This window comes from Rhinolophus sinicus, chromosome 3 (genome assembly GCF_057876585.1).
Source record: "Rhinolophus sinicus isolate RSI-liver-muscle chromosome 3, RSI-T2T, whole genome shotgun sequence".
Taxonomy (NCBI): Eukaryota; Metazoa; Chordata; class Mammalia; order Chiroptera; family Rhinolophidae; genus Rhinolophus; species Rhinolophus sinicus.
This window is the reverse complement of record NC_142503.1, coordinates 199,223,963-199,238,147: the sequence shown is the minus strand read 5'-3', so window position 1 is coordinate 199,238,147 and position 14,185 is coordinate 199,223,963. Positions and strand designations below refer to the sequence as shown.

The following is a 14,185-nucleotide window of genomic DNA, read 5'->3' as shown; positions in this document are numbered from 1 at the left end:
TTATTTTCACCTTCTTTTTCCAAAGCAAACATACCAAAGTGAGAAATAAACATAATTTAGGTCAACAAGTCAATTCCAAAATATATAGCTTTGGGGGAAAAATCAGAAACTTAAGGAGTTCAATGAAAATCAGGATTTAAAATTTTATATTAAGCAACAAGAACTCCCTACTAACTGGGGAAGGAGTACTAATTTCAAAGGCAGATAAAACATCAACAATTCAAAAAAACTCAACAGAAAAATGGAGTTCAGTGTCAATAAGAGTTTTAGTAACTTTAGGCATCACGTGTTTCCAGGTGGTACTGAGGTCACAGTGACAGTCTGCAAAAGACCTGAAACCAGGCTGTGAAATATGAGACCCAAGAGGTCTGAGATTTGGGAGCTGAATGAAACCAGCAATGAGTTAACTGGAGGATGACAGAGTTGGGTGTGTCCTGATACCGGCATTGACAACTGGCTCAGCCAATCAGGATGGACTGTCCTGACACCAGCTTGGCTACATCATTGGGTGTGTCCTGATACCGGCATTGACAACTGGCCCGGCCAATCAGGATGGACTGTCCTGACACCAGCTTGGCTACATCATTATTTTCACTCCACCCCATCCTTAGAATTTTCCTGCACACGTGTGGGCAACATGTTTACTTCTATTGTTATGTACGGGCATTATTATATTAATGTTATATATGTTAAAAAGAAACAATTTAAACAGGCTAAGCTAATAAGTGCAAATAAAAGTTCTAACATCTCTACGCCATAGAGTACTTGTGAGAATTACATGAGTTAACACTTCAGCTGGCCCCCTGAAGGCACTCAATTTCTCTCACTGTTATTATCACTAAAATCCAGGACACATTGCAAAGATTTTCATTCTTCAAGGCACAAGTACAAATTCTGGAACAGGAGGATTTTTTTTGTGGGAAGTGTTGTGTGAGGCTCAAAGGTCTGAGCTTATTCTAGAATCCCCGAGTCCTGGTGGTACCTCAGGGTTGGGACATGCTGGTTAAGCTGTAATCACTTACCATATGCACTACTTCTGGGTAAATGGGCTCTGTGATCACATTCCGATTATGGGTGATATATTCTACCATCTCACTTAAAGCAGCTCGTTTTACTTCCTTCCACTTTAGGTCACTTAGTGGATCGGAAACAAAGTCAAAGAGGACACAACACTGACGTAACTTCTGGATAAAAAGCTTCTCTTGATCAGCAGGAGGAACATCTGAAAATAGAAAGCAAAGAATATTGATCACAAAAATGCTTGACCCCAAATTATTGTGAAACACTTTAAAGCCTTCTACTATTTTTATTTTGAATTAATAGATATTCACGAAAAAAAGCAATGGGGTGGGGTGACTAGAGGTTAAACATTCCTTAAAGAAAATGAAAAGAAAAAAACACTAGTCACTGCTCAGAACATATGCTTCATATGATAGTTTCTATACTTCTTAACTCTGAGACTACATCGAGAGCAGTTCAGAATAAATTCCCTCTAAATGTGTTCATTCAGTAAATACTATCTGAGAGCCAGTTATCACATGCCAACACCGTGTGGGCAACGGAACAAGAGGCGATCCACAGGCCTCGGCCTGGGGTGAGGGCCGTGGACACTGACACCAACGTGACAACTGAGATCACAGGTATAGGCAAGACAAGAAAAGGACACGGGAAGGACGTCTCCTCAGGTCTGCTAGTGCTGTACACGTACAGGGGAGTCTGAAGATTGCCAAAATGAGCTGTTATAAACCCCTGCTGCTCCACAAAGCACTTTTCATTCCCCATTTGGGGTTGGGTTATCACACATCACCTATGATGACAGCAGTATAGAAAATCACTAATAATAACCACCACCACTATTTTTTACTGAGTGCTTACCTGGGCCAGGTACCAACCTAAAAGCTTTATAGACATCTACACAATTTTTTCGTGTCATCTTCACAACAATACAAGATTAAGAAACAGGTTTAGAGGGTCAGCGTAGGGCTGGGAAGTAATGGAGTTCTGTGTGCCTTTCCAGGATTCCGGGAAGCTTGGGAAACTTCCATCTGCCAGTGTGAGCTTGACAGCTTCCCAGGGTGAGGAAGAGATGAGGCTGATGCTAACGACAGCATTTACTGATAAATATACTGAAACGTGTCTGTGATTTACAAATGTCTCAGGAGATTTGTAGAACTCAGTGACCAGTACTTCCCGAGGGATGAATAAACAGCACTACACTCATTCAAGGACAAAGGAGCACTTCGAAGGGCACGACAATCCTCTGGATTTTAGTGTCATAAAGTGTAGACAGCTTAGTGATATGGTTTCAGATTCCACACCGCCGATCCCTTCAAGAAAACACCCCTCTGTTAAGTTCTGGTGTAATAGCAAAGAAAATGTCCACAATGACCCAAGGCTATTAAGACGCTCTTGCTCTTCCCAACCAGTCTTCCTACACTTCAACCAAAACATGTGGCAGCAGACAGAACGCAGAAGCACACAGGAGAAGCTGGCTATCTCCAAGAAGCCAGACGTTCAAGTGATTTGCAAAAATATAAAACAATGCCACCCTCTCATTAAGTTTGTTTTTGTTTTAGGAAACATGGTATTTTCATAACACTATGTTATTTCTGGTAACAAGTAACAGGTTTGTTATTTTAGTAATGAATTAATAATACTTAACTTTTTGTGTGTGTGGTTTAATTTCGAACGTGGTCAATGTCAGCAGCTAAATCGACATAGACAAAAGTTTTGGGGGCCTACCTGGTTTTGCGGAGTGTGAAGGGGTCCTGAGACCACTGCCCCCCACCAGCCTGCACCCAAGGCATACCTCCTGGGCCCTTGGACTTTCCAGCTTTCATCTGCCCATGCTCACTGCCTCTTCTTCCCGATAGCCATCCCTACACTTCTTGCCTTCCAGCCCTACCTGTCCACTTCCTGTTCTGGGTTCTTCTACAGGCCAGTCCTTACTTCCTAGTTAGACATGATGTGCGAGACTGAGCCAGCCATTTAGCACTTCCTGCTGCTTTCAACAGGTAGCCAGCTAGCTTACGATTTCTTCCTCAACGAGATGCTTTTGGAGAGCAGGTGCCAGGAGACTGCTCTCCAGTTCCCTCTGTCCCCGATGCCCAAACCTGAATTGACCCACTTCGTGTCCCCGCGATTCCTGTACTGCGTGCAGGGATGTGGGTGAGGGGGTAAGGCACACTGCCTGCAGGACACTTAGGGAACCATGGAAACCAAAATGTGATTCACAAACACTGTGATTACTCAGTGACTATTCAGTCATTTTGAACAAGTAACAGTCATTACAGTGTTTGGGTCTCCTAACAGTCACACGACCAGCCTTTCCAATGAAAAGCTGTCATTTTCTGGACGGCCTCCTCGCCTGACTCCAGCCCTCGTGTCTGTGCCCTTAGTCCTCCCTCTGCTTTGCCGGGATCACCTCGTTTGATCTGCTTTGCCGGGATCACCTCTGGCAGTCACAGAGTCACAGCTTGTCTATTTGGGACCTTCGGACATGCTCATGCTCGGCACTGCAGAGAACTAAGAAGTCCTCATTTCCCCTATGGGCCACCCTGACACCCTTCACTCAGGACCTACTCAGCATGGCTTCTAAGAAGTGCCAGGTGACCCCACTAGGCACAGCTCGTCATGAACCTTGTAAGCACAGAGCCGGGCAGGCACGGCTGCACCAGGTGGAGATGATGACAGACCCTGCGTGCTAACACGCCTTGCTCACGGCCACCACGCGGGGAAGTGGCACAGCACACGTGTGACTGTACAATGCACTCTAACACAACGGCATCGAGACCCAGACGGATGCTGGGGTCATCTGGGGTGGTGTCAAAGAAATCTTCCATACATCAAAAGGCCTGAAAGCACTGTTCACTTTTAAAACACAGTATAGTGACTGACATTCAGAGAAAAGACTTGCTATCACCAAAACACTAAAACAAACCTATTATGATTAAGAAGGAAGAGGAGGGTAAAATCTTTTTTTCATATAATTTCCATCTAAAATTCCTCTAAAAGGCAAGAAAATCTCAACTTTCTGGAAATTATGTCAATTCTTCCAGGTTTCCAGACAGCTAAGGTGTTAGAGTACTATATTTGTTTATACTTTATAAAAAAGTTTATGATTATAATCTCCTGAGCTCTCTTTACTTTTTAAAACTTCATTTGGCTATTACTTAAAAAAAAATAATTTCATTATTTAAAAAAAATCTATATAACCATGAAATTGAGTACAATAATAAAAATACTGCATTCTTAGTCCCTATCAAATAGTTCCATGTTTTTGAATGCAAATTAATTTAGCTGCTTATTGGTCAGCATATTGAAAAAGTCTTTACTTTCTGCTGTGTTAAGAGGACTGCACCACTGGGGAATAAAGTGAGTGGAGGTGGTGAAAGAATATGCTTTATGCCTTTATTGATTTGCAATTAAAAACTAAAGTCTTTATAAGTTAGCATTGCTAATCTTGAAAGACAAAAAAAAAGGTATGACAGACTGTAACCTGTACTTGACTTTACTCTTCTGATTATCCATGTAATATAAACCAAATGTTGAAAACTAACCAGGACTGACATTGTTGGTAGACTACACTTCAGTTGCTTGGTATTCAAGACTGCCCAACTCTTAAGTAATAAACCATGACCTTAAGATTTGACCCAAATCTTATAATTACTTCTATGATGCAGAATAGAGATAATAATAATAATAATAATAATAATGGAGTTTGAATTGTGCCCATGCATGACAGTGGCTTACTTTAATTTTGAATTGTACACAGACTAATAATACTGACATACTTGTTTCAGAACCTATTAATGAATATATCTTGATCCCAACAGAGAATATCAACTAAACAGCACAAATGTAGCCTGTTGGAGTTGCCCAATGACAGGGCTTTTTAACTAGAAAGGGTGTAGAAAGGACACCTGCCAGGAAATGTCCTGTGACACCACCAAAAAGTCAGATACTACATCAAAACTGCTGCTCTAAGAGCAAAGAATATAAACGAGGCTATCACAGTTTAGGCTGGAAAACATTCTTAACATTTGTTAATGCTTCCTTTTATTATTTTTAAAGTTGAGAGCTATAATATGCTAATATTCTTCTACACAAACAATATCACAAGCACCTCATGTTTGTATAAATCTTTTTAGCTCCGCCCCACGCCACCCCGTATTTTCACTGATTTGCTATGTGAACTTGGGATGCTTCCCTATTATGTCAAGGTTAAAGCCTTAAGGACAACAGGAGCAAAACGCATGGGCATACTCATGTAAAACCTGCAGGGGAGGAGGAGGGGAGAAGACACTGACCCATGGCGTATGAAATAACACAAAGGAGGTGGAGATAAGAATGGACGTGTTACTCTTCTAAAAACACATTTACTAAAGGGAAGCCGGTAATTAGTAAATGATGGATAGGCAGGCTTAATGAAGGCTGCCATTAGAGCAGGTGTGGCACCCTTTCTGGCTTGGTAGGTGTCCCTGGTCCCACAGGGAGGGAGGCGGCATTCTAACATGCGATATGGAATAGACTTGGTGCACGGCCCCCTGACCTCCAAAGTGGGGGTGTGCCCCGGGGACTTCCACTAATGTTTTCTTCTCCCACAAAGAATAAAAAAGTAAGAGGTGCTAATATTTAACCCACAAATCGGTGCCCACTGGAGGTATGGCTCTGGAGCCCCTGCAGGCAACAAAGAGCCCTCAGGCTTTCCCAGGACATCCTAAACAGCTAATCACAGCCCGGCCAACTTTCCAGGGGCTGCGAATGTGTCCCTCAGCGACAGCAGGGACTGTGAGACGGGACAGAATACATCTGGACCACCACCTCGTAGGACGTGCTAAGGCTGAGTACCAAATCGTCGCTACAGGCAAGGAGGCATCATGTGAACTCTGTAGACAAAAAGAATTTAAAAAGCCAAGCCCACTTTCACATGACAAGTCTTGGCGGTGAAAAGAAATATTCCAGTATACAAAAAGGACCGACTTTCTGCGCGACAGCCACAGAGGACAGCAGAGCCAGGCCTTCCTGGTACAGAGATGAGGGCTTTTCCCAAATAACCATGACCCCAAAGAAACAGAGACAGAGCAGCAGAAACTATAGGCCAAAGAATCAACTCAAGAGACGCCCCCAAGGTACAATTGCGAGTGTGTGAACTACTTCCCAGTTGGTCACACAATACTGGTCACACAATACTCGCTAAGTAGCCAAGGTAGCTTGAGAGATCACGTGTCACCACCAGCAACCTGAGTGTTCGCTCCGCCTTCTTAATGGCAGGGAGCAGGGGGCCCACGAGGGTCTACGAAAATATGCAAGTCATGAGCCCACCGTAAGACATACCTCAGGCAAAACAGCAACAAATGAGCAATTTCTCCAAAAGCAAAGAGCCGAACCTCAGCTGTGGCGTCATCTCGTCTTCCAGTCATTTATTCTCAGTGCAAAGTCAGCAGGAATAGTCAGTTCACTACGAACAACTTGGTGTATATTTGGGATTCTTCATTAATATGCACTAAATTCTACCTGAGCTCCAGATGGCAAATCCTCCCACCAAGAAAACAAACTCAGCAGCATTTTCTGAAATGACCATGTTGCCCCAATGCTTCCTGTGTCCCTTCTGTCCTAGGTCAAGCATCTGCACGCTTGATCTGTCACCCGTCACTGCACCCACACCAGAGTCTTAGGTCCCAGTGCCTTAGAATAAGACCAACTGTCTGCAGAGCCAGCCCTTCACCTTGATTGGCTTGGTGTCTCGACTATTCGCGGCCCTTTAAATTTCCCACATTGATTTGGGGAGAATGGAAGTCTTTGTGATAGTGAGTCCTCCCATCTGTGGACATGGAATATTTCTCTCATTACTCAAGTTTTCCTTATTACACATCATTTTTTAAGATTTATTCTTAGGTATTCATTATGTTCTGCTGCTACTGTAAATAGTACCTTTAAAAAGACAATGTTCTAACTGCTGCAACGGTACAGAAGAAGTGATTTGGGCATTACTTTTGTATCTAGCTACCTTGGTTGACTCATAAATTCTAATAACATATCTGTAAATCCCTTTGGTTTCCTGTGTGTACCGTCCCTTCACCTGCAAATGCCGACTCTGTTCTTTGTCTTGCCAGAGCAACGCTGCATGTAAGCGGTGAGAGCAGCGCCCTTCACCTTTCCCTGTCTCAGAAGGACGCCTCTCCCCCCCTCAAAGGGACCCCCCCCCCAGAGGGACGCCTATCCCCTCTCGGAGAGAAGCTCTCACTACATCACCGAGTCTGATGCTTTCGTCAGGATGGGACAACATTCAGCAGATCACGAGCTGACCCACAGATTCAGCGCGACCCCAATCCATCTCAGCAGAGACTGTAGGAACTGGACAAGTAAATTCCAAACTGTACATGGAAATGCAAAGGGTCAGCACTAACCAGGCCCCTTGGAGAAGAACAACAGGGTAGGGGATTCGCTGTTCCAGAAATCTAGACTAACTGTAAAGCTTCATTAATGAAAATAGCCAAGCCCTGAAATGCCAGAGAACAGAGTCCAGAACAGGCCCGTGCATATGTGGGTATTTGATTTATGACAACTGGATTACAGACCAGTGAAGAAAGGTCGTTTTAAATATATGGTACTGGGACAAGTAGATTCCCAGGGACAGGAAGGAAGGAAGGAGAAATGGATCACATTATATACAAGAACAAAAAATAATTAAGTCATTGTTTTTTAAAAGTATTTAGTTACATAAAAATATCTTTATGTGGAAAAAAATAAGCTGGAGAGTTTGGAGTTAAATCTGAAAGACAAAGCTCTAATGCATTTAGAAAATAATACAGAAGAATATCTTACGTAGAGAAAGGGGGAGAGAAAGGCCTTCTTACATAAAAAGACTAATCATTAGAAGATTGATAAATTGAACTATATAATACCAAGTGTTTTTCTTCGTCAAGACACCGCCAAGAATGAAAAGAAAAGCCACAGAGTAGGGGAACTATTTGAATACAGACAGCCAATGGACTCATGTCCAGAATACATTAACATTTCCAATAAATCAGTAAGAAAAACCCAGAGTACCAACAGAAAAGTAGGCAAAGGTCTTAACCAGGAACTTCACATAACATCCCAAACGGCTAACCACATATGAGAGGATCATGGCGTATTAATAACCAGACAAATGCAAACCGAAAGCACCACGAGGTACCGTGAGACACCAGCAGATCGACGATCACTCACTAGTCTGAGGACACAAGTGCTGGGAGGAGGTGTAGAGCTGGATTCTCACACCGGGCCAGGGGGCTGCAGCTGAGGCTTTAGCAAGTGCATGCCACACACACGCCTGCGAGTCGGGGCTCACGCCCACGGGCACCACAACATACATAAAAGGACATCCACAGCAGTACCAGCAGTGCAAGTACCCAGCAGCAGTGGACATTACATAACATCCCTAAACGACGGAGATGAATGCAGCACACACAACGCACACAAGGAGGATAAACCTCACAAAGCACTGCCCCGGGAGAGAGGCGAGCTCGAAAGGACGCATCCAGCATGATTTCATTTCTATAAACAGGCATCCCTAAAACCCAGACAGGACCTGCAGGGGGGTTTCTGGGTGCCTGGTCTGGGGTGGTGCTTACATGACTACTTGTTTCATAATCACTTCATTATAGTTCATATCTGTTTTATATGCTTTTCTATGTGAGTTATATTTCAAATTAAAAAGGCTGCAGAATACATGCATATAGCACACACACACACACAAAAAGACCCTCTCTCATCCCAAAGGCACCCACGGTTGCCAGCTGGTGTCCCCCAGAGCTGTCCGTGCACACATTCCAGGCATGTGTATATATGTCAGGCTTTCCCACAACGCTTTAGATGAATCAACCCCGAAAACCTACAAACTAACCTCAATTTAGTTAGGACTAGAAAACACACACACATACAGACACAGAGACACACACGCATTTGCACACGTGCACACACACACAATCCCAACACATTGTCTAATGTTCCCCTACATAGTGTTTATGTTGAAGAATTTAAGCTCTGGATATCTTTTTTTTAATTGAAAAAGTTTCCCAATCAAGATGAAGTTCTAGGGCCGCCCCGGTGGCTCAGGCGGTTGGAGCTCCATGCTCCTAACTCCGAAGGCTGCCGGTTCGATTCCCACATGGGCCAGTGGGCTCTCAACCACAAGGTTGCCGGTTCAACTCCTCGAGTCCCACAAGGGATGGTGGGCTTCGCCCCCTGCAACTGAGATTGAACACGGCACCTTGAGCTGAGCTGCCTCCCGAATGGCTCAGCTGGTTGGAGCATGAGCTCTCAACCACAAGGTTGCCAGTTCGATTCCTCCATTCCCAAGAGGGATGGTGGGCAGCACTCCCTGCAACTAGCAACGGCAACTGGACCTGGAGCTGAGCTGCGCCCTCCACAACTAAGACTGAAAGGACAACAACTTGACTTGGAAAAAAGGCCTGGAAGTACACACTGTTCCCCAGTAAAGTCCTGTTCCCCTTCCCCAATAAAATCTTTTTTTTTTTATAAAGATGAAGTTCTAAGTGATTTCTAATTGTTTCCTATTTATACAGTTTCTCCCACTCCCCTCCTTCTCTCAGAAAAGATCAGAATCATGATCCCAAATGCGTAACATAAATGGTGCTATGACTTGTCTATTGGACCTAAAGCACACGGCGTGAAGCGCCTGGCACATAGATACCGAGCTCTCAGAGTAGGCTCCGACAATGACCAGGGAGCCTGTATCACAAGGGATTAAACAATTTACCCAACACACACACACACAAGGCACTGGAGTAGGCACTGATAAGACAGAAATAAATTAAAACAAGATACAGTAGTCCCCCCATCTGGGTTTGTTACGTGTGGTCAACTGTGCTCCAAAAATATTAAATGGAAAATTCCAGTTCCAGAAATAAACAGTTCATAAGTTTTAAATCACGCCATTCTGAGTGGTGTGATAAAATCTTGCGCTGTCCCACTCTGTCCCACCTAGGACATGACCGATCCCTTTGCCCAGTATATCCACACTGTACAGGCTACCTGTCCGTGAGTCACCTGGGAGCTGTCTTGGCCATCAGACGGACTGTCGTGGTATCGCAGTGCTTGTGGTCAAGTGACGCTTCCAGCAGCCCAGCACGATGTCACAATGCCCACGTCATTCACCTCACTCCACCTCACCACATTCTATCAGCTCACAGCATCACGTGAAGGGTGAGTACAATACAATAGTTTGGGAGAAGAGACCACATTCACGTAACTTTAATTATAGTACGTTGTGATAATTTTCTCTGTTATTATTATTACTGTTAATATCTTCCTGTGCCTAAGTTATAAATCAAGATTTATCCTAGGTCTGTATGTATAGGAAAAAGTCCTAGTATATAGAGGGTTTGGCACTATCCGTGGTTTCAGGCATCCACTGGGGGTCCTGGAACACATTCCCCACAGATAAGGGAGGATGACTGTACTTGATCTAAAAGAAAAACAACAGCTAAAACATGTGAGAAGAGTGAAGTGCTATGAATGAGACACGTGAGGTATGATGAGAACCAGGGGTTGGGGGACCGGGATGCAGGTTGAGGGCAGGGTTTCCTGGGGGAACTTGAACTTGGTCTTGGAGGAAGAGCAGGAGCCCCGTCACGCCAAGAAGGCTGAGGCCCCACTCAGGGAAGACTTTATAGGTGCCCTCTTCTCAGACCAGAGGGCTTGGAAGTTACAGGACAGATTAAATAGGGTGCATTTTCCTGGAAAATCAATTTCCCCCCAAAGACAGAACCTTAAATCAGGACACCACTGATCACATTTCACAAGCCCTAAATTAATCACACTGGATCCTTAACCATACATTTTCAGAGAAGGGACTTTGTTTTGTTCACCTCTTTATCTCCTGTAGCTAAAACTGGCCAAGCACACAGTGGGGCCTCAGATATTTGTTGAGTGAACAAATCAACCAGAAGGGAATAAAGTCAGGTAATTTAAGTGGAAAGTACCAGAATTTACAACATATTTATATTAAAATAATGCCACATGTATTAGGGTAGAACGCAGTCTACACAAACTCAAGATAAAAATCAAGGTCTTCAAAGAAACTGCGCAGAGCAGGCATTTCAGCACTCTGGAATCTCTTAGTCAGAGAGACTTTGATAGAAAAATGTGGAAAGTACTGGGCGTAGAGAGATTTGAATCACAGATGCCTTTTAAACAGAGAGTGATACAACTTGATCTGAGAGTAAGAAAGGTCTCCTCAAAAGTGACACAGGGACTGAAATTAAGGTGCCAGAAGCAGGAAGATCTACCTCAAAAGAAAAGGCTAGTCTATGAAACCAACTGCTCAGCCTTCTCAGGAGGCTACCACGACCCTTGTGCTCTGGTCCCTCAGGGAGCTGGCCTGTCAGGGACCATTTGTGGTAAAAGTGATCTCTTACTCTATAGATCCCAACTTCTACAACCCAAAAGCCTGATGAACACGACTGACTGAAATACTCACTTTTATGTAGATGAAACGGTAAGACTAACTTGTACCCTGACCCTTAGCACCTACGTGATTTCAAAATTGAGTTAATCCTCTAAATGGTTCCTAATTTGGTTGATAATTTTCAAAATGACAATGAATTTCTCAGTGTCAGAATGCAAGTATCACAGTTTGTCCATCCTAATGCACACTTTCCAAGTTAACATCCCCACATCAAGTTGCATCTTTGCCCGATGGGTGGTCTCGCTTTCTTTTTTGGGATTCCTTATAAAACGGTTTGCCCCACACTCACGGCGCCTGGGACCTGATGAGATGTGGTGGTTTAAGTGCAGCATACTTAAGCGGGTGTCTCGGCGGTGGATACTGTTTTATTAAATACAGCCACTGTGCCCCTCCCCCACATGCTCTGTGTATTACCTAATATCAAGGAGATGCAGTGACACTGGTGACGCGAAGCCGACATGACTCTGAAGGACAATGTCACTATGCTAAGAGTGTTCATTAGTTTAAAACCACGGAGTGCTGTGTGCCTGTCATCGACCCTTTCGTTTGGTGGTGTTCCAGGAGAAACAGGCGAGCAGCGTGCCTTCCTGTCACCAGCACACTGCCTGCTAAGCTAATTTGGACAGAAATTTGGTAACAATGTGAGGCTGGCCAGAAGTTTCTACAGGGACACTTGTGCTTTAAACACGTTCTGCTGGAGACAACCGGCATTAGGAATGTTCCCTTTAATGTCCCACTTAGTGCATCAGCGTGTTATTCACAGGCATCCAGCTGCTTCGATCTCCCTGCCTGAAGGAATACATCTGCTAACCCTGGGCCAAATTTGGGGTGAACTCTGCTCAGGACAGCAGATCCTGTGTGGAGCCCCAGTGGCTTCCCCCAAAACCCGAGCTGCTTCCCTCCGACACTGAGGCCCAACCCCTTTCAGTTTTTCTGCGATTCTGATTCTGCAGCCTGCCTTCATTTGCATACAGAGTAAGGGGTAGCATACACTGTCCTCACAACCTTCCACCAGGAACCCCCACCCACCATCCCTTTCTCATGAAATTACAGTGTAATTTTATAAGGCAGATCTTTTCATTTCAAAAGCAGGGGCTGGAGCCAAGGTCTAGTTAATTCTCGCCCTGTGCCCCTGAGAAGTGGTAGCCTTGCCAGGGACCCGGTGGGAAGGCAATGGGGGAGGGTGGCGAGGCAGTGTGGTCAGACTGAGATCTGCCTAAGCTCAGGAAAGACTGGTTCCTTGGAAAAGCTCTTCATTAAGGCAAGTGAGTTTTTCAGTGAGGAAGTGTCATGAAGAAACAAATGACTTCTAGTCTAGACTCCACCTCAGAACAGAGGGCAGAATGCAGACATTAGTCTAAGCGTCAAGTCCTTTCAGGACCTCTTGTGGACACACGTGTATATTCAGAATGTGTCCCCACCTCCCGGGACAAGCGATGCGTAAGAGGAACTCAAGAGATCGTAGGTGAATCTAAAGCCTTGGCTTCCTTATAGGGAGAGACTGAGACAAGTCAGGGTCCTAGGAAGAAAGGTCTAAATCCCCAAACAGCCTGATTTATTCACAGCAGCCACAGTTGCTGCTTAAGAACCTAGAGTGCCTTGTAAATGAGCACATGTTCAGCGCCTCGGGAGGAGTCCATATCACCTCGTCTTCCACTCAGGTGAGCATCTTTGCTGAAATAGTAAACATGAAAGAATCTTACTGTACTTGGTGACCAACAGCTCCAGCACACAGTAGGTCATTTATCTAAAGCAAGGACAGGTACCATTTCAGGAAAAGTACCTGCTATTATCACATGCGACAAACCAGAAACTGCCACAGGCAGATTTCAGAATTTTAATGTTTATCAGCAGACAGGACAGTGTAGAGCTATGAAAAGGACACAATGAAAATATATACACACTTTTCACTTTCATTTTATGATCTCTACTTCCTTTTTCTGTGTCTCAAATAGACACATAGGAGTGGTTCTTTCTGGACACGAGCTTGCTGATGACGAATTTGGGGCTTTTCACACATGATGTCTGGTGCAGAGCTGCAGCAGGATTAGAGGACGGCACAAGCAAACCAGTCTCAGGGCCTGAGTTCCAGGACCTGCAGAGACAGCCCTGGGACTCAGGGCCCTAACGTGATACAGGCAGCACGCCACACGGGAACCACAACATCACGGACTGGGTGTGCGTGTATGTGTCTTCCCTCTGGGGAGGCGTGGATGAAAATAAGTGCTGGACCCTTCTAGTCCCCACTCCCAGCATCTCCACACATGCCCACCACCCACCCCTAGAGGATCAGTATTTATTGCGTCAATATTAACCCGTGCTGGGTTTCAGCCTTCATCACACCTAGTCATCAACTAATCCCTGCCAGGCACCAAGACTGGGAATGTCACAAGCCAATAGAGAGGAATGCTAGCTCTTTTCTCCAAGGGCCCAGGGGCCCTGATGGCAGGGAGTAGCCTTCCCTGGGCTTCCTGACTTGCTCTGACGGGCTCTCATGTAACCTGGCTGCTATTCGAGAAGGCTCAGAGGGGTGTGGCGTCCTCCACCTCTGCTGTACCCCAGGAAATGACAGGCATGCAACAAATGTGTCACATACACTAATGACGCTGACAAGGACAGAACCACAGGTGTTCATTATAGGGATCTCTGTCTGCTGTGCAGGGGTGTCCCTTTCTAGACGGGTGGCCCTCAGGCCGGGCTGGGTGGGATGCC

The 14,185-nt window shown here is 44.9% G+C and overlaps 1 protein-coding gene across 9 annotated transcripts in view; it reads right to left on the bottom strand.

The window, feature by feature from the left end:
* Positions 1–14,185, bottom strand: part of PPP2R5C (protein phosphatase 2 regulatory subunit B'gamma) — a 137,753-nt gene that overhangs the window by 52,357 nt on the left and 71,211 nt on the right. For all 9 annotated transcript variants that reach the window (XM_019747154.3, XM_019747155.3, XM_074326915.2 and 6 more), the window contains one exon: positions 1,023–1,222. In XM_019747154.3, coding sequence (XP_019602713.1) covers positions 1,023–1,222 — 200 coding nt within the window. The remainder of the gene's footprint in view (positions 1–1,022; positions 1,223–14,185) is intronic.